The sequence below is a fragment of the Dermochelys coriacea genome, chromosome 9 (assembly GCF_009764565.3).
Source record: "Dermochelys coriacea isolate rDerCor1 chromosome 9, rDerCor1.pri.v4, whole genome shotgun sequence".
Lineage (NCBI taxonomy): Eukaryota > Metazoa > Chordata > Testudines > Dermochelyidae > Dermochelys > Dermochelys coriacea.
The window spans coordinates 645,966-666,115 of NC_050076.1; the positions used below are offsets into that span (position 1 = coordinate 645,966).

General features: G+C 41.6%; 2 protein-coding genes across 23 annotated transcripts in view; one reads left to right on the plus strand and one right to left on the minus strand.

Moving 5' to 3' along the window:
* Nucleotides 1-15,932, minus strand: part of DLG1 (discs large MAGUK scaffold protein 1) — a 465,475-nt gene extending 449,543 nt beyond the window's left edge. For 21 of the 22 annotated variants that reach the window (XM_043492521.1, XM_043492523.1, XM_043492520.1 and 18 more), the window contains exons 1-2: nucleotides 15,799-15,932; nucleotides 14,983-15,114 (exon numbers count right to left, since the gene is read on the minus strand). In XM_043492521.1, coding sequence (XP_043348456.1) covers nucleotides 14,983-15,114; nucleotides 15,799-15,817 — 151 coding nt within the window. In that variant the 5' untranslated portion in view covers nucleotides 15,818-15,932. Of the gene's footprint in view, nucleotides 1-11,513; nucleotides 11,737-14,982; nucleotides 15,115-15,798 lie in introns of those variants that run through there. The other variant, XM_043492522.1, reaches the window with a different exon arrangement.
* Nucleotides 15,404-19,920, plus strand: LOC119861798 (formin-like protein 5). The gene is made up of 2 exons (XM_038417371.2): nucleotides 15,404-16,353; nucleotides 17,704-19,920. The coding sequence occupies exon 1, from the start codon at nucleotides 15,596-15,598 to the stop codon at nucleotides 16,283-16,285; it is 690 nt and encodes a 229-aa protein (XP_038273299.1). The 5' UTR covers nucleotides 15,404-15,595; the 3' UTR covers nucleotides 16,286-16,353; nucleotides 17,704-19,920.
* The last annotated feature ends 230 nt before the right edge of the window (nucleotides 19,921-20,150 follow it).

A 20,150-nucleotide genomic window follows, 5' to 3' on the forward strand; every position in this document is an offset into this window, starting at 1 on the left:
AACAACTGGATCTGTGTTTGCTAGATTGAGGAGCCAGTTATCAAATATTTGTTTCCCACGTAGGTAAACTAATCAAGTCACCCTTTAGCCTTCTCTTTATTAAACTACGCAGATTGAGCCTCAAGTCTTTCACTATAAGGCACATGTTCCAATCTTTTAATCATTCTCTCCGCTCTTCTCCAACCCGTCTCCAATTTATCAACATACTACTTTAATTGTTGACACCAACAGTATTCCACTAGTGGTCTCATCACTGCCAAATACAGAGGGATTATAACTTCCCTGCTCCTAGTTGAGATTCTATGATGATATATCCAAGGATCACATAAAGCCCTTTTGGCCACAGAATCACACCAGGAGCTCATATTCAGCTGATCATCCACCACAACCCCCAAGGCTTTTTCAGAGTCATAGAATCATAGAACTGGAAGGGGCCTCAAGAGTCCCCTGCACTCAAGGCAGGACTAAGTATTATCCAGACAATCCCTGACAGGTGTTTGTCGAACCTGCTCTTAAAAATCCACAATAATGGAGATTCTACAACCTCCCTAGGCAATTTATTCCAGTGCTTAATCACCCTGACAGTTAGGAAGTTTTTCCTAATGTCCAACCTAAACCACCCTTGCTGCAATTTAAACCCATTGCTTCTTGTCCTATCCTCAGAGGTTAACAACAATTTTTCTCCCTCCTCCTCGTAAAAATCTTTTATGTACTTGAAAACTGTAATCATGTCCCCTCTCAGTCTTCTCTTCTCCAGACTAAACAAACCAAATTTTTTCAATCTTCCCTCATAGATCATGTTTTCTAGACCTTTATCATTTTTGTTGCTCCTCTCTGGCCTTTCTCCAATTTGTCCACATCTTTCCTGAAATGTGGCGCCCAAAATGGGACACAGTACTCCAGTTGCGGCCTAACCAGCACCGAGTAGAGCAGAAGAATTACTTCTCGTGTCTTGCTTACAATACTCCTGCTAATACATCCCAGAATTATGTTTGCTTTTTTTGCAATAGCATTACACTGTTGACTCATATTTAGCTTGTGATCCACTATGACCCCCCACTGCTTCCAAGGATAGAGCCCCCCATCCTGTAAGTATGGCGTACATTCTTTGTTCCTAGATGCGTACATGTACATTTTAGCCATATTAAGAGGCATAATGGTTGCTTGAGAACAGTTTATCAAGCAATCCAGATCACCTGTCCTCTTCATTATTTAATAACTCCCCCAATCTTTGAGTTGTGTGCAAATGCTATCAGTGATGATTTTATGTTCTTTTCCTAGTCATTAATAAAATAGTATAGGGCCAAGAACAAGTCTCTGTGGGACCCCACCCTATCTCGAAACACACCTAATTCAATGATGATCCCGTTTACAATTACAATGAGACTTGAGAGAAGGTAGATGAGATAATATCTGTTACTGGACCAAATTCTTTTGAGACCTGTTAATTAGCCAGTTTTAAATCCATTTAATGGAAGTCATTTTGATTGATTAAAAAAAAAAAAGAATAAAACAAAATGTCATGTATTATGAAGTCAAATGCCTTATAGAAGTCCGTTATATCAACACTATTATCTTTAACAGCTAAACTTTTAATCTCATTTTAAAAGGTATCAAAATTGACAGAATCTATTTTCCATAAACCCATGTTGACTGGCATTAATTATATCACCCGCCTTTAATTGTTGATTAATCAAGTGCCATACCGTCCTTCCATTCGTCTGTCCAGGATCAATGTCAGGCTGACAGGTCTCTAATTACCCAGGTCATCCAATTTACTCTCTTTAAATATTGGCACATCATCAGCTTTCTTCCCGTCTTTCGAAACTTCAATGTTACCAAAAAAATCAATGGCAATGGCTCAGCTCGTTTAAAACTCTTTAGAGCAAGTTATTGAGACCTGCTGATTAAACAGTGTTTAACTTTATCAGCTGCTGTTTAAAATCTTCCTTATTTACAACTGGAATGGAAAGTCTTTCATCATGTGATATCTTTTTTCCACCAAACACAGAACAGAAATACTTACTGAACACCTCTGCTTTTTTTGCCTTATTTTTGACAATTCTACCATTTCCATCTAGGAATGGACAAATACCATTGTTATGATTCTTTTTTGTTCCTAATATGCTTTTAAAAAAATTCTTTGTCCTTTACTCTGCTGGCTACAGATTTCTACTTGTGTGCTTTCTTCCCATTATCAGTTGTATACAATTCCCAACTTCTGATTTATATTTGTTACTATCAACTTCCCTTTTCTTCCACTTTTTTTAAAATACATATTTATAGCCGGCATTACTTCCTCCCTAAGCTAGGTTGATTTCTTGATTGTGGATTTTTGGGCATCAAGTAAAGAGTTATTAAGCAATTACCAATAATCATTCTTCCAGAAGATTTGGCTCATAATTGTTTTCAGCTTTGTGGAATTAGCCCTTTTAGACAACAAAGTGTGCGTATCTATATTTAAGGTTTGGACTTTGTTTGCACATAACAAATGTGATCAAGTCATGACCACTTGTAGATACACTATCGTCAATTTTTAGTTCTGTGATCAATTCATCTTATCTGCCAAGACGAAATCTCCACCATGTTGGATGCAACATTTTCTGAGTTAGAAAATAGTTATCTATAATATACACATTTCAAGGATGTTTTAGTACTGATAGCATGTCACTACCAGCATGTGTCATTCAGACCGATGTCCTCCATTATAATGCAGCTTTTTTTTCCTCCACATTATAGGTAGGTGCTTAAGGAACCAGAAGGAACCAGTAATCTTGTTCCCTAGCATGATTTGATTGTACACAGCAGATACCACCTCTAGTACCCCATCTTGTGCTTTTATTACACACATAGTGAGAAATTAAAGTTGGCAAGCCACCCTTCTAACATTTACATCAATTACTGTACCAAAATTTAAATGGTTTTAAAAATATATTCGGGGGGGGCAGGGAGAGAACTTCCTACAATTCCTGCATATTTTCAAAATTGTTCACATAAGGGGGCAAAATACTTTTCCTGTGTCAGTAAATGAATTATTTCACAATTTTCTTGCATTTCTCATATCCATGATATGTTTAAAAAATAATATTCATTCCACGTTAAACGTCTTGCTTTCTGTGTGTGTCTTTTCACTGCACTGAAAAAAGCAGAGAACAGGTAATGTGCACTCACGAATTTTCTTGAGACTGATCACTGCTTCATAAAGACCAAAGGGTCAGTGTGTTATTTCAGAGCAGGGCCGGCAATTCAAGACATGTGTGGCATTTGCCAAGCTCTCAGCTGCTCAGGATAATGAAGAACTAGCAGACGAAGTATAAGCAGAATCACATTGGCTCTCAGAATAGTAGAAAAACCAAAACTTACAAAGATATTCAGTCAAAAGTTCTGAAGAAATTTCAGCTCTCTCTACTGCTCCTGCACTAATCTATCCTTTGTGTTTACCCTACCTCCTACATCCAGTTTAAAATATCTATTTAATGCAGGTGACTCAGGGAATGTTATCAGCATGATAAATGGCTAAAAAGGGAAGGCAGGTGCATGAAATTAAATTCTCTGGAATATCGTTTTCAAAGCTAATTCCCCAACAAAGCTATATATCCCCATACCTTCCCCACCACCATCCATCTTTTGCCATGGTCCCGTGTAAAAAGTGTCAATGTTAGCATTGCAAAATGAAATTGCTGTTGCTTCATGTAACCTCTTCAGTTACAGTATATCATACCTCTTTTTATAAATTTTATTTCTCGAAACTAACTAATACTGCTGTGCACACTTATGCATACATGTTTTTAACTGACAATATGTAAGGCTAAGATTTTGTCATGGATATTTTAGTAAAAGTAAGGGACAGGTCACGGGCAATAAAGAAAAATTCATGGAAGCCCTTGACCTGTCCGTGACTTATTAAAAATATCCATGATAAAATGGGAAGGAGCTGGGCAGCTCTGGGGTGACTGGGAGCTCTGGGGCCCCCACCACCCATGGGGGCTCAGAGCTGCAGGGATCCCCCTGCCCCGACAAAATAAAACCACCTCCAATGAAGGGCGAGTAGCTTTGTTGGTGGGAGATTAAGAGTTTTAATCTGGATTTGTCTAGCTGAATTTGGATGGAAACTGGAAATCAGTTAATGTATAAAAACAGCATTTTAAAATTGTTTTTGTTACTTAAATAAAAGTACCTTAAAATGTGCTGGTAACAAGAAAAAACAATATCAAAACACATTTTGCTTTTAAAACTATTTATTAAACAAAGTATTAACTGTAGCTAGTGAACTGTTTCTGGACACATTGGGTCAGTTTTTCAAAGTATTTAGGTGTCCAAAGATGCCAATAAGTGCCTACTGAGATTTTCAAAAGTGTCTAAAAACAGGTTAGGAACTTAACACTTAACGATTTCAATGGCTGTTAGGTGCCTAACCTGCTTAGGTGCTTCTGAAAATCCCCGTAGGCACCTGCATGCATCTTTAGGCACCAAAATAAATACCTTTGAAAATTTAGCCCCATGTCCTTCAATATTTTAGAACTCACAGATCTTGTTCTCTCCCACCTGTATTTTATTCCTCGATTGGAAGAGGAAAACAAGATTTCCTGCTTTTTCAATTCCCAGTTGGTTTCTCAACTTTGAATGTACTAGTCCAAATGAAGAAAATATTCTCTCTGCACCTGCTAAACTAAAACCAAAAGTAATTAAGGCAAAAGCATTTCTGTGCAACAGAGACTGATAATATTTACCCTTGGAAAAATGTAAATATCTGCCTTTGTACCATTGTAAAGACTGAAAAGAATATTGATACTTTGCAGTTCATAATATTGAGACACTTGTAACACTTGAGTTGACCTCAGAAGTTCCCTCCTAGTTGTGTATATAATAAAAAAGCAGCATCCCTTTAACTCATTAAAATATGAGGGCTCATTGATGCACCATATATTTTTATTTATTTAAATGATTTTAATAAATTATACTAAGATTAGCCCTTAACATGGGTTTTCATAATTTCAAATTTAATTGAACAGGTTTATTTTTAAAATAAAAATAGTTTAAATTGGATTTTTATTTAAATTAGAAAAAATTGATATTTTTTAAAATCAGATTTTTAATCCACCCTTATGTGAATTCAATAAATCAGGGAAGTTCAGAGAGAAGTTGGTCTTCTGGACTTATCTATTATATCAGATATGCAACCACAGGCTCTACATGTCCATAAACCTTTGAATGCCAGAAGCTAGAACTAGACAACAGTGGATGGACTTGATAATTGTCCTGCTATGTTCACTCCCTCTGAAGTATTTGGTACCAGCCATTGTCGGAAGGCAGGATACTGGATTAGTAGACCATTGGTCTGACCCAGTATGGTCGTTCTTACGTTATGTTCTTAGGTACCGCACTGATGGGCATAGCTACTGAATAGAATATTATGCCAAGGATGATGCAGCTTGTTTCTGAAACACATGCAATACCTAGATAAAATGGAGGGAGTTCAGATTCACATTTAACCCTAAACTCTGCATTTCCTTGTGTTTTTTTAATGCAAGTTTGGTAACCTGATGTCTCATCTTTTCTGTGTAAGGCTCACCGCTGAAAAGTGCTATTGTCATTATAGGTTTCTTTGGCCATAAAATTTCAGTGGAAACATTCAGTGGACAAGTTTTAGATGCCTGTGATATGCTTTTAGTATTATATATACACACATAACGACTTGTATATGAGTGCATAGCAAATATCATGGCTTTGTTAATGTGCGCTTATGGTATATAACTATCCCTTTCCTACTGCATTATGAACACGTACTCTTTGCATACAATGTATGAATGTTAGTTAGCATAATACCCAGTGAATGATTTACAAAGATAAAAAATAAGAATCTGAATAAATGGATGTTCAACTGTAAAATTATTTAAATATATGCATACACATGTAGTGTATCCTCTTGGTTAGCAAAAACGTGCTAATTTTAGCGTTAAGGCTATATTGGTTGTAAATCAACATGTTTTAATAATTATACCAACCAACAGAATGACCCTTTCTTGACGAAAATGACTAAAAAGTACAAATGCAAACCAAAGTTTAACATAATTTAAACCAAGGTTTCCTGCTTGCTGATTAAAATTGATGATTTACATTAGCTTGATTTTAAAATCTATCCACCCAGGGTTACACCAACCTTAATGTTATTTCAGCTATAGATTTGAGACTTATAACTGACTTAGGATAGCAGGCGTGCCCTGGAGTTATTTTTTCAGTCATCTAGTCAGTATACTAAAGATACTTTTTTAAAGTTGAACTTTTCAGATAAATATTAATTCCTTCAGAGGAAAAGAAGGAAACAGAACCATGCTGCTTTTAAATTAAGAGCATCTATAGTCAGATATTCATACTGATTTCACATTAAATTGGCTTAAAAAGCAATTTAGTTAAACTGAAGTAAAACCCTTGTGGACACACTTAATATACCTTAAGTCAATAGAGAATCAAGGCAGGATTTTGCTAAAAGGCGTGCAGTGTAGCTGCTGTTTGTTGGCAGGAAAGAGCTCTCCCACCGACAAAAAACTTCCACCCCAACGAGCGGCGGTAGCTTTGTCGGCAGGAGAGCGCTCCCGCCAACAAAGCACAGTTCACACCCCTGAACGACAAAAGTTGTGTCGTTCAGTTTCCAGCATAGACAAAGCCTTAGATTCTAGTGGTAATTTCTTTAGCTTTACTAATACTTTTTAATAATAGGTAAACAAAAATGAAAACAAGAGTTAATGCACCTAGAAAGAAATTGCAAATAGGGTTGTTGTTTTTTTAAATATACACTTCTCAGATCAGTGGGCTGATTCTGAGAGGGGCTGAACACCTGCAAATCCTGTTCCTCTCCCACACATCCTAACACAAAACTCAAGTGCTCATTGCTTATCATTCTAATCAGAGAATTACTGTTTAAACAGAAAAAGCTGTTTACACAAATCTAACTACCTTGATTATAACAGGCCCCAGCCTAAAAGTGCACAGAAGGAATGGATCAATACCAGTTCTACTCAATGCAACTGTCATCCCTTTGTAACCTGGGACTCGTCCTTAGTAACTAGCTACACCAGTGCAAAAATCCGATACACCAAAATCAACTACCATGATTTTAAAGATATTACCTTGGTCACACTAGCTGCTAAGTAGTATTTCATATCATATTGGGATACTCAATTTAAAAAATATTTTTCCCTATCCTAGACAAGGCCTATGGGTTTGCACGAGTGTACCTACCCCTGTGCAAAAGTCTCTAATATAGATATCCTCCAGTAGTCCCACATCAGCTGCAAGTACAAGCTGTTAGAACAAAAGAAGCAGCATGTCAAATACAAATACAGTAGTAGCGTTAGTTATGACAGCACAAATACTGTACTGCCTACATGCTAAAAAATGAAGAAGCCACAGCTATGGTCAGATTGGCAAACAGAATCTCAAGAACAGTTGGATAAATTTTTACTGTTGAATGAAATTGTAGTAAAGAGTATCCCATACTCAATCCTTAAAATATTTACTGAATTTTTAAATAATGACTTATCTTTTGACCTAACATACTTGAACAGCTGAGTTAGAGAAAGAAATCAGAAACTTTCTGAATCTTCCAATCCTAAGAACATCAAGAAACTTATCTTAATTACAGTTTTAAGACAAAAAAAACCCAGAATTTAAAAATCCACTCTTCCATGAATGAGAAGTTCACACTGGAGTGTGAGACTCTCTACCACAAATTTCTATAGAACTTTTTTTGGTTTTAAATAAAAGCTTACGTTTCCAGCTCTTACAGATGCAAAGACACTTCCAACATGAAACAATGCAGTGTCTCTTCCTCTGTCTGCAGCCAGATGCAGTGCTTTGTGGTTCACAGCTTTAGCGAAAAGCAGCTAAACAAAATTAACGGGACTGGTTATTCTAATTGCTGGTATTTCACAACCCTACGTATAAATCATCTAGTCACCTGCTGATGCAACAGAACTTCACCCACTGATTCCTGCATCAAGCCCAGTAATTTCTGGTAGAACTACAGCAATCTTTTATTTAGAAAGACATCAAGTCTTGAGTTAAAGACCGCAAGTGACGGAGAATTTACCACATCCTTTGTTAAATCCTGCTCCAACAATTAATGATCCTCACTGTGAAAAATTTATGAATTAGTTCCAGTCTGAATTTATTTCACTTCAAATTGTCTGTAGTTTAATTATACTGCTCCTCGGTAAAGCTATGAATAGCAAATGCAGGCACTGCAATCATTCATAGGAGAATGGTAAACTACTGAGGCTTCTTCCCCCTCCTTTCAGTTGTAGCAACTAGAGCTATGTCTACACTACGGTAAAAAAGGTGTGTTAATGAAATACGTTAAAATTAACAGGTTTCAGAGTAGCAGCCGTGTTAGTCTGTATTCGCAAAAAGAAAAGGAGTACCGGTGGCACCTTAGAGACTAACAAATTTATTAGAGCATAAGCTTTCGTGAGCTACAGCTGTTTTTTCCTAACATGTTTCGTTAATTCGTCTTTATATCCTAGTATAGACATGGCGTAGGAGTTTCGAAGGGAGTAGCGTAGTTCAGACCGTCCATCATGACGTAAGGTTCTGACGAGGGTGTCCAGCAGCTAGAGAATGAAGGAGTTTAAATTTAGGATATCCACTAGACCAGTGGTTCTCAACAAGGGGTCCGGGGCAGGTTTCGGAGAGGCCGCCAAGCAGGGTCAGCATTAGACTCACTGAGGCCCAGGGTAGAAAGCTGAAGCTCCACTGTGTGGGGCTGAAGCCCAGGGCCCTGAACGCTGCCTCCCAGAGCTGAAGCCAAAGCCTGAACAATGTAGCAGGGGCCCCAAGCAATTGCCCTGCTTGCTACCCCCTAACGCCGGCCCTGACTTTTATATGCAGAAAACTTCTTGTTGTGGCACAGTAGGCTGTGGAGTTTTTATAGCATGTTGGGGGGACCTCAGAAAGAAAAAAGGTTGAGAACCCCTGCAATATACAGAGGCTGATCCAGAAGACTGAGCTCTCAAATGGGGTACAAGACCAGAACTCTTGTACAAATTGCAGCAGCTGGGGAGAATATTTGGGCCAAGCTTCTCACCCAACAGTTGTACCCGTACATCTTCATTCTGTAAAGACTTACATTGACATCACAGAAGTTTCATATTTCTTACCAAGTTTCAGATAAACACTGCCTGTGGTCAGCTAATTTATCTGAGTGAAGCCAGCATTTTACAATAGTTTTTGTTTCTCAGATTGTGTTTCTTACATAATCCAGAACAATGGATGTACTCCTTTATGAATTGAACAGAATATCCAAAAATATTCTTATTATAAAACCTGGATTTGTTTGATATTTTTTGTTAATAATTTCATTTATAAGTCAAAGGTACATAAACTTAAAAAATAAGTCCCTGAATATTTACCTGCTATTGTTCCTTGCTTCAGCTAAGATTACTTTAACAATCTAAGGGAGGGAAAACTTTTTCAGTTTGTTTACTTCGTACATTTGATAATAAAGTGTAGAATCAATTAGGTCCTGATCCTGCAAAGACAGCATCCACAAGGAATCTCTTATGCCAGTAGCTTTCAAACTTTTTTTCTGGGGGACCAAGTTGAAGGAAATTGTTGATGCCCGCAACCCAACAGATCGGGGGATGAGGGGTTTGGGTGGGGGGGGGGTTGGGGTCAGCAGTGAGGGATGTGGGGTAGGGCTGGGAATAGGGGTTCAGGGTGTGGAGGGGGCTCTGGGCTGGGGTAGGGGCTTGGGGTACCGGAGGGGGTCAGGGCTCTGGGCTGGGGCTGAAAGATTCGGGTGCAGGAGGGGCTCCAGGTTTGGGGGGTGCTCAGGGCTGAGGCCGGGGTGCAGGAGAGGGGCAGGGCTCTGGGCTGGGGATGAGGGGGGTTTGGGATGCAGGAGGGTCTCTAGGTGGGGGGGGCTCAGAGCTGGGGCAGAGGGTTGGGGTATAGGAAGGGGTCAGCGCTCTGGGCCAGGGGTGCAGTCTCTGGGGTGGGGTCGGGGATGAAGGGTTTGAGGTGCAGGAAGAGGTTCCAGGTTTGGGGTAGCTCAGGGCTACGGCAGGGGATTGGGGGCGTAGACTTACCTCCAGTGGCTCCCAGTCAGCGGTGCAATCGGGGTGCACCGCAGACCACACTGCCCCCTGGAAGTGGCCAGCAGCAGGTCTGGCTCCTAGGTGGAGGCAAGCAAGCGGCTCCACGCAACTCACCCCCACAGGCGCCGGCCAATAGGAGTGCAGAGCCAGTGCTCGGAGTGTGGGCAGCGCGCGGAGATCTGTGGCACCCCTGCATAGAAGCTGGACCCACTGCTGGCCACTACCAGGGCACAGCGCAGTGTCAGAAAAGGTAGGCACTAGCCTGCCTTAGCTGGGCGCCAACGGGACTTTTAATGTCCCAGTCAGCAGTGCTGAACAGAGCAAGACAACCCAGAACCTTACATGCCACGACCCAGTAGTGATCCAAGGTTTGAAAAACACTGCCTTATGCCCACACCAAGTTCAAGTGAAGTTGGCGGGCTTCTGCCTGAGCATAAGGGCCCACCTATGTGGATTCCAGATGCAGATGTAGTAGCTGAACTTTCAACAACTAAAAAAGTGTTTTCTCTGGAGGTGAACAATTAAAAAGAAAATATATTTAACTCAGTCTACATGTTCTTAGCTACAAAATGACTTAAAATTGCTGTATTACTTTGCTTGGAGTCAGAGAACAAAACTGATGCAAAAAAAAAAAAAAAAAAAAAAAAAAAAAAAAAAAAAGAGAGGCAACGGAGCCAGCTCTCTACTGCCATGGTATAGAAAGAGCACTCAAGTTCCACTTTGCTTTACATCTGTGCTGAAGAAAGGAAAGGAGTACTTCTGGAATCCACTCGCAGGAAAATGGACAATTCAGCAAATAGAAAACTGTCTCCTACAGTTATAAAAGAGTAGCACTTTCAGAAGACCATTTCCATTAAGTAGTCTTGCTAAAGCAGAAATGCCATTAAACAAAACAAACAGGTTTTGGTTATAAAAACAAACTATTTTCTCTCAGTTTATAAGCACAAATCATTCTCTCTTTTTCCTGATGGCATCAGACCAGTTATGTAAATATACATAAATTCTTCCCTCTAGCCTTCCATCTAATTAAAATCAGATAGACATCAAATTTTTAATCAAACTAAGGTTAACAAATCCTATCCCTTCTCCCTCTATCACTTAATAAACTGAACCACGACAATAGAACTACTCAGCGTAGCTAAAAAAGGCTATTCTAAATACATCTCAGAAAACACAAACTAAGATAAGTTGCTTATATTGAGAAAAGCTAATCCATTATGAATGTCAATTTAAACTACACCATTCATTTTCAAACTGACATTAAGGTCCCTATATCTGTATTAATTTAATGTTATCAGAATCCACTGTGGAAAGGTAGGTTTAACTGGATTGATTTCTGGGAAATGGCAATTAAAGAAAGTCTAAATAAAAGCATTTCACTGAACTCTCTAAACTGGAGATAAACATGTGTTTAACTACCTCACTGTTTAATTTGGAAGTCTTCAGTAAAACATTCACTCCTGGAAATACAGTATTCACTGGATTCCATATGCAGTCCGCCATTTGGAATCTTCACAATGGCTAAAGACAGCTCCAAATTCAGGGGGATGGCTCATTCACACCCCTGAGTGACCGAAATTATACCAACATAAGTGGTAGTGTAGACATAGCCTTAGAGGTATTAATGTACTGCAGGATCAATCTGCATGAGAAAATTTACAATAAAAACTCTCCAGAAAGGAAAAACTAAAGGTTTATTCCACTGCCACAGACAGCAATCTTTATCTTTACAATCAAAATGGCTAAAGTCTGTTTGCTAAATTAAAAAAACATTTAAAAATGAGACTGCATTAAAATTCATAGAACATTCTTAAAGGAAGGAATTTCCTCATCTTTGGATCTGGATTGCATCCCATAAAAACAATGAAATGCCAAGTGAAGAATGAAACACTATTTCTCTCTCACCTGTTGTGGAACAGGCAGTTCCTGAACCGCTGTATGTGCTACAATGCCTTCACACAAAGGGATGTGGGGTGAGCCTATTAACTCAATTACTTTTACAGTAGTGGAAAAAGGAGGAATGCTAGAACTATACAGAATCATCATCCAAAAGACACTACACTGAAATTTTTTTAAATGAATGAGAAAAACAGATATCAGAACTGGAAGGGACCTTGAGAGGTAATCTAGTCCAGTCCCCTGCACTCATGGCAGAACTAAGTATTATCTAGACCAGTGAAGGGCAACCTGTGGCCTGTCAGGGTAATCCGCTGGCGGGCCGTGAGACAGTGTTTACATTGACTATCCACAGGCAAGGTCACTCACAGCTCCCAGTGGCCACGGTTCACCATTCCCAGCCAGTTTATTCCAGTGCTTAATCACCCTAACAGTTAAAAAAAAATTTTCTAATGTAAACCTCCCCTGCTGCAATTTAAGCCCATTGCTTCTTGTCCTATCCTCAGAGGTTAACAACAATTTTTCTCCCTCCTCCTCGTAAAAATCTTTTATGTACTTGAAAACTGTAATCATGTCCCCTCTCTGTCTTCTCTTTTCCAGACTAAATAAACCCAATTTTTTCTATCTTCCCTCATAAGTCATGTTTTCTAGACCTTTAATCATTTTTGTTACTCTTCTCTGGCCTTTCTCCAATTTGTCCACATCTTTTCTGAAACGTGGAACCCAGAACTGGACACAATACTCCAGTTGAGGCCTAATCAGCACGGAACAGAGCGGAAGAATTACTTCTCGTGTCTTGCTTACAACACTCCTGCTAATACCTCCCAGAATGATGTTCGCTTTTAGTTTTTTTGCAACAGTGTTACACTGTTGACTCATATTTAGCTTATGGTCTACTATGACCCCCAGATCCCTTTCCGCAGTACTCCTTCCTAAGCAGTCATTTCCCATTTGTATGTGTGCAACTGATTGTTCCTTCCTAAATGGAGTACTTTGCATTTGTTCTTATTGAATTTCATCCTATTTATTTCAGACCATTTCTCCAGTTTGTCCAGATCATTTTGAATTTTAATCCTATCCTCCAAAGCACTTGCACCCCTCCCAGCTTGGTATTGTCCGCAAACTTTATAAGTGTGCTCTCTATGCCATTATCTAAATCACTGATGCATTTGAGCTGACAATTTGTAATTCATGTTGTATGCATGTATGCATGTGTAGTTGTAGCCGTGTCAGACCCAGGTTGTCTCTCTCACCAACAGACAAAGTTGGTTCAATAAAAGATATTACCTCACCCATTTTGTCTCTCTAATTTGTGCGCCAAGCAGTTTCACCAAATTTGATCTGAACAGGACTAGCAATAAAGCCCTGCAAAGTGATTCATAAAAGCAACATTGACATACCCCTTACTATAAATACTACACGCTGTCTGGTTAGTGCCACTTGCAGCAACACATCCTTGCTTCCTCCTCTTGCAAATAGAAGGCAGTGCATGTTACTTCTCTTTTATATATATATATATATATATATACACACACATACATACATACATACATACATATACATATATTATCTGATCCAGATAAAAGTTTTACAAATTACTACAAAGCTGATAAGACTGCTTTCCTACTTAACATGTCAATAGTAGGAGAGCATAAATGAAAAAAGCACCATGGTTCACAAGCTACAGTATTAAAGGCCAACAACTGCCATGCAAGAGACCAGAGTTTAGGTCAGAAGTGGCCAACCTGTGGCTCCGGAGCCCCATGCAGCGCTTCAGAGGTTAATGTGCGGCTCCTTAGACTCTGGGGCTGGAACTACAGGCACTAACTTTCCAAGGTGCCAGGGGGGGCTCACTGCTCAACCCCTGGCTCTGCCACAGGTCCTGCCCCCCTCCACCTCTTCCCGCCTCTTCCCCGGAGCCTGCCATGCCCTCACTCCTCCCCCTTTCCCCCCCCCCAGAGCCTCCTGCACACCATGAAACAGCTGATCAGGAGGGAGGGGGAGGCACTGGGAGAGGGACAGGGGAGTTGATGAGGGGCTGCTTATGTATAACTGTGGCTCTTTGGCAATATACATGAGTAAATAATAGCTCCTTCTCAGGCTCAGGCTGGCCACCCCTGGTTTAGGTCCTAAGAACCAAAGCAGACAGCAATCAACGGTCTTGTCCTATACTGCTGTGAATCTCTGATCAGTTGCAAGGAGTGGCATTGAATGGTTTTGAGCCAGATTCAGCTGCTTTGGCCTGAGAGGAAGTCATTACATCTCTGAATGGGAGCAGTTAGAAAAAACAATTTCTTGTTTGCTGGAGAGAGGGATCAAAAGGTAGAATTTTATTTTAGGGACTTCCAATGAGAAAAAGAATTGTAAGTCTGCTAGCCAATACTAAGTCTTCCAATTAAAATACTACAGAAAAGAAGTACAAAAGGGAGGGAAAGCACTACTTAGTACATAACCCCAAATGCCTTAGGTGTAAAGCTTCAGAAGTTTGACCCACAAATTAACCCTGGTACATGTGTCCCTCAAAGCTTGGCTTAGCCTTTCACCACAAGATAGACTGCCCCCAACTGACTAGCACAGAGAAGTACAAGAAAAAGGTCTGAACTGTTCTGATTCAGAAATTTAAACTTGTGTTAGTAGAGGGCTTCTGAAATGAAAGTCAGCAATGAAGATGAGGTCATTGTCACGAGTTTTTCTTTAATGTGACAAACTCAAAGCAAGACTAGGATTTGTCAGAGGAAAAGGAGCAAGGAAAAAACAAGTACATGCGTGCTTTTAAAGAAAACGTTGAAAACACAGTTCTGCTTATTTTGATTGCCCCTACATTTTTATAACAGAACCTTGGTAATTTAAGTCTTTTCCATTTAAATTTGTTACATCAAGAGTCACACTAAAAGTATAATACTCTGTTATAAGCTCTCCATCATACCACTATGTATATCTAAGGCTGTGAGCAAAAACTGGAATGAGTGTATGAAAAAGTTTTGACATCTACCTATCAAAGCCTGGAAAAGGTTGCTCTGGAAGATATTAATGACACGTTCTATGGAGTTTCTCAGCTGTCTGTCCTGACTTTGGCTCAATTTGGAGCGGTATTCCTCCAGGAGGCGCAGAGCTCGCTGGGTATCTGCAAACAAAAATAAAACAAAAAATTAAAACTAAACACCACCATAACGTAAGGGGAAAACGATCAGAACTGCACCAATTTTAGTCAATACAGTAGTTCTTTATATCACACCCTCCATTAACCCAACTTAAGTAACTGCCAAGCTCGTCAGAAGTTCTTTATTACCAGTTTATAAATTGCAGAAGTAAATGTGTTTTTTTTAAAAAGGCAGAAGATTTTTCTAAAGCAGTTTTTTTATGAAAGAATTACGCTGCCCACGTGCACATCTGATAAAACTATACAGCTGCCTACTGCTTAACTGACTCATCGGATCAAAGGATTTCAGTAACAATCTGCACAGCTTCAAACTTTAGAAGCACAACGGGGAAGATGCAGATTTCTGCTTGGCGGACACAGATTTCCCCAGTACAAACACAGGTCAGACTCTGTGTTACGTGAAAGAAAAAGGCTAAAAGTGAAACCACTTGCATACTAAACAAACATGAGCGTGAGCAGGGAAACGAAGACCAGCATATCCGCACGCAGGGGCAGCTGTGACGGAACGCGGGCTGGACAACTGCTCCGGTCACTCCGACGCCCCGAGCGCGCGGGACTCGCGCGGCTGCGCCGAGAGAAAGTTTGCGGGAGGCGGCGGCTGCACGCGGCCCGGGAGCTCCGGCCGCGCGGGGGGCAGCGGGCTCTCACCTTGCTTCCGGACGGGCATGGTGCTCCCCCGCAGCCGCCGCCGCCACGCGCCCGAAGCCGAAGGGACCCCGGCCGCTCGGCTCGGGCAGGGCGCGCACGGCCGCCGCCCTCCCCGACGTTGCGCGGGGCAAGGACCGGCAGCCAGAGCCCGACAGCGCGGGATAGGGCTGCGGCGGGGCGGCCCGCGCTCCGCCCGGTCCCGTCGGAGCCTTTCCCCGCACTCGCGGGCGGGACGAGACGAGACCGGACCCCGGAGCGGAGCCGAGCCGGGACAGGGCAGCCCCCTCGGAGCTCTGGCGGGCGGCGGCGGCGGCGGCTACGCGCTCGGAGGCCCCCGGGGCAGAAGGGGCCCGAGACTCCCGCGCGGCGGGGGCTGCTCTCTCGCGCGCGCTCCCGCCCAGCGCCGCCTCGCTCCGCTGGAAATTCCAAACTTTCCAGCCAAAATGGCGGCCTGGAGGCTGTGGAGACGCTCGCAGCCGCCACGTGACCGGGCCCGGCGGCCGCCCAATCAGCAGTCGGCTCGGCTCGGGGCTGGTACCTAAAGGGGGAGGCAAGGTGAGTGCGCCCCGCCGGCTTAAAGGGGCCGCGCCCGCGCCCGCGCCCGCCCCCGCCCCCGCCCCGTGGGTGCCGCGTGCGCCAGGGGCAGGGCGACAGCCCCGCCCAGCGCCCCGCCCGCGGTGGCCTGCGCTCCACAGCGGGGCGAGCCTCCAGCCCCCGTGAGCCCGGCAACAGGTGCGGGATCTCCCCCGGCCCCGGCGGCGCTTGTTGTGGGCGGGCCGGGACGGGGCTGCAGAACGGCCGGCGGCCGGCGCTCAGGCCCAGGGAGGAAGCCCGGGCTGTCGCTAGGGCCGCGTGAGTTGCTTGCCGCCTGGGGCGGGTCACGCACACACGAGTACCGAGGTGGGGACGCAGGACAGGCTCCCCTTCTTAAAGTTACTGGTGGGTCAGCTGTTGTAAAAAGTACTGGGGGCTGCAAGAAAAATGTCCCGTGTCCCGCGCTCTTGCAAAGCTATTCCTTGAATTACATTCTTGTGGTGCCAGGTGATTCATACAGTGCCGGGGGCTACAAGATAGCTACGCGTACTCCCACACGCCCTTTGTATTCTCCTAGAATTTAATACCAGTTCAATAGTGAGTGAAGTGAGCTGTAGCTCACGAAAGCTTATGCTCAAATAAATTTGTTAGTCTCTAAGGTGCCACAAGTCCTCCTGTTCTTTTTGCGAATACAGACTAACACGGCTGCTACTCTGAAACAGTTCAATAGTGGTGCACAAAGTGCTGAAGGCTGCTGGCCTCCTGTCACCACCCACACTCAATTAAAAGCCTATCCTACGGAATTTCTTAAAGAGACACTCAGGAGTGTAGACATTAAGGACCATAAACGTACATTTGTGCTGTGGTATGAAAATGTGGCCCTAAAGCACTAGATTCATAGATTTCTAACGCCAGAGTGGACTATTATGATCCTCTAATCTAACCTCCTCTATAAGGCAAACCAGAGAATTCCACCAATCCTTTAATCAAGACACAACTTCTCGGTGAGCTACAATCTCTCTTTTAGAAACACATCCAATGGCTTGAAGGGATGACAAATCTATCACATTGGCAGGTAAATTGTCCCAATGCTTAATGACTGTCACTGCTAAAAATTGGAGCCCTTTTTCTACTCTGAATTTGTCGACCTTCAACTGCTTGGCATAGGATCTTATGATTTTGTCTGCCAATTTAAAGAGTCCTCCACTATCAGAAATCTTCTCCCTGCATACATATTTTTATACCATAATCAAATCACCTCCAAACCTTGGATAAAATAAATAAACTGAACTTCTTTAGTCTTCCTCTGTAAGTCAAACTTTCCAGACTTCAAATCATTCTTGTACCTTTTTTTTCCTGAATCCTTTCTAGTTTTTCAACGTCCTTTCACAGTGTGGACATCAGAAATGGACGCAGTATTCTAGAAATGGTCTCACCAATGATGTACAGAGATGAAATATCACATGATAGAAAAACCATGACCATCAGACAGAATACAAAATGAAGTTGACTTACAACCTCGTGTGAAAACTTAGCAACTGCTCTGTAGGTCTTCACATTAATAATCAATTACATAAATACAAAATAAGAAAACTGTCTAGGGAGGAGTACTACAGAAAAGAATCTAGGAGACAGTGGATCACCAACTAAATATGAATCAACAATGTAATATTGTTGCAAAAAAAGGCAAACATCATCCTGGGATGTATTAGCGGGAGTGTTGTAAGCAAGACATGAAGTAATTCTTCCACTCTACTCAGCACTCATAAGTCCTCAACTGGAATATTGTGTCCAGTTCTGGGCACTACACTTTGGGAAAGATGTGGACAAATTGGAGAAAATCTAGAAGAGAGCAACAAAAATGATTAAAGGTCTAGAATGCATGACCTACTAAGAAAGTATGAAAAAAATTGGGTGTATTTAGTCTGGAGAAGAGAAGACCGAGGGGGGACATGATAACAGTCTTTAAGTATGTAAAAAGTAGTTATAAAGAGGAGAGTGATAAATTTTTCTCTTTAACCACTGAGCACAGGACAAGAAGTAAGACTGCAATCATTTAACATTTGCCCACAGTTACCACCCAGGAGTACCTAAGATACTGCACCCATTCCAGAGGTTTTCAGATTATGGCCCAGGGAGCATTTGTTGGTGGTGTGTGGAGAGCTGGTTGGTCAAATGGTTCTGGCTGCTCCTCATTATTTCTGGCTTATAAATAGCAGTAAAAGATGCTAAAAATACATTAGTTTCCTAATATAACTTTATCATGTAAGCATTTTTCAGTATTTGCCAAGGTGATGTTATATAATCAGACATGGGAAGAGGTTGTGACAGATATGGAAATTTCCTGCAATATTCTTGAAAGACTGTATTGTATTAAGTGTATGTATTATTGTGGTTTGGGATTGTATGTAGCCTTTCTAGGAGGGAAGATGTGACAGATACTGCAATGGGGTCCATTGTTTTAAATGAATGGTTTATGTATGATTGTGTTCTACGCCATGGCGGAGGGCTACCACAGCTCTTCCAGGAACTAAAAACAGCAGGTGGTGACTAAGGTAAATCAGGCAGGTTGTAACTGCTTTCCCGTCACCCCACACAGAGGTATCAGCTTCTGGAGATGCTTGTATGTATTAACTCAACTGGATTCTCCAGAGACCAACGGACAAAGAAAGGACTTTTGGATAAATAGCCTGAGTTTAAACTGACTCAGGGCTTTCGTTCTGCCCAAGGCAGGGAGCCCAATCCTTGCAGAAGGATTGGAAGGACTGACAGCTATCAGAGTGCAATGTTGGAGTTGGGGGTGACTCTGGTAAGCTTTTTAACATGTGTTTAGTATGTGTGTTTTATTGTTTTTAATATGTTGCTCTGTAATAATTTCACATTAAGAAAAAATGTACTTGCTTAAAAAGAGCCATATGGTAATTTATAACTGCAGGACATAACGCTGTTAATAGCCTCTGGAGAGAAAGCAAAGTGCAATGCTTTTAGGCAGACTGGCTTACTATAGATAACACAGAGTAGGCAGGAGACAGTGCAGCTGGTGAAAACCCTGGTCATGAGGGAAAGAGATGCAGGTCTCTGCCCAAGAGAGGTGATGGCTGAGGAGCAGGGAACCTGCAGTAGGTGCTGTTGGTGGACCAGGAGGGAGGAATATAGATGCAGTTGCCCTGAACTGTGTCAGAGATAACCTGCCCAATTGTGAATGGGAAGGCAGGTGGCCTGAGTGATAGTGAATGCTGGGAAGTACTCATGAGACAATATATACATTTTATACATATACATTTTATAATGTGTTCTGTGCTAAAGAAGCTTAAAAATCATTGTCCCCTACTAAGCATAAGAAATAACTATGGCTTCTCAGATACCAGTGTCTGGTAACTGTGCAAATGTTGACTTCTTAATGGTGATCACTGTTTGATTATTGAAACTGAAAGAACTTTTTAAACCTAATTCACCGTCATTATGTTTGGCTTTTGTTAATTTTTGCAGTTCACAAAGCTTGTGTAAGCAAAATGCACTGATCAGTTTCACATTTATTTTTAGTCACTTTCTGGCTCTCATGCATGAGCACAATCATTTAATTCTTGGGTTGGAAAAATTATGGGGGAATTCAGGAAGGATGTTGATATATTTTGAGAGGGTTCAGAGAAAGGTCATGAGAATGATTAAAGGATTGGGAAATATGCTTTATAGTCAACAACTCAAGAATCTTCAACTGTTTAGATCAGTGGTTCTCAACCTATTTACCATTGTGAGAGGCATATGCAGCTCTCTCTGTGTTATGTGGGCCGCATTCACACAGTGTATATATTACCTGT

What these genes read in the sequence shown, in the direction of transcription:
- LOC119861798 (XM_038417371.2), top strand. Translation starts at nt 15,596, where the DNA reads ATGAGCGTGAGCAGGGAAACGAAGACCAGCATATCCGCACGCAGGGGC.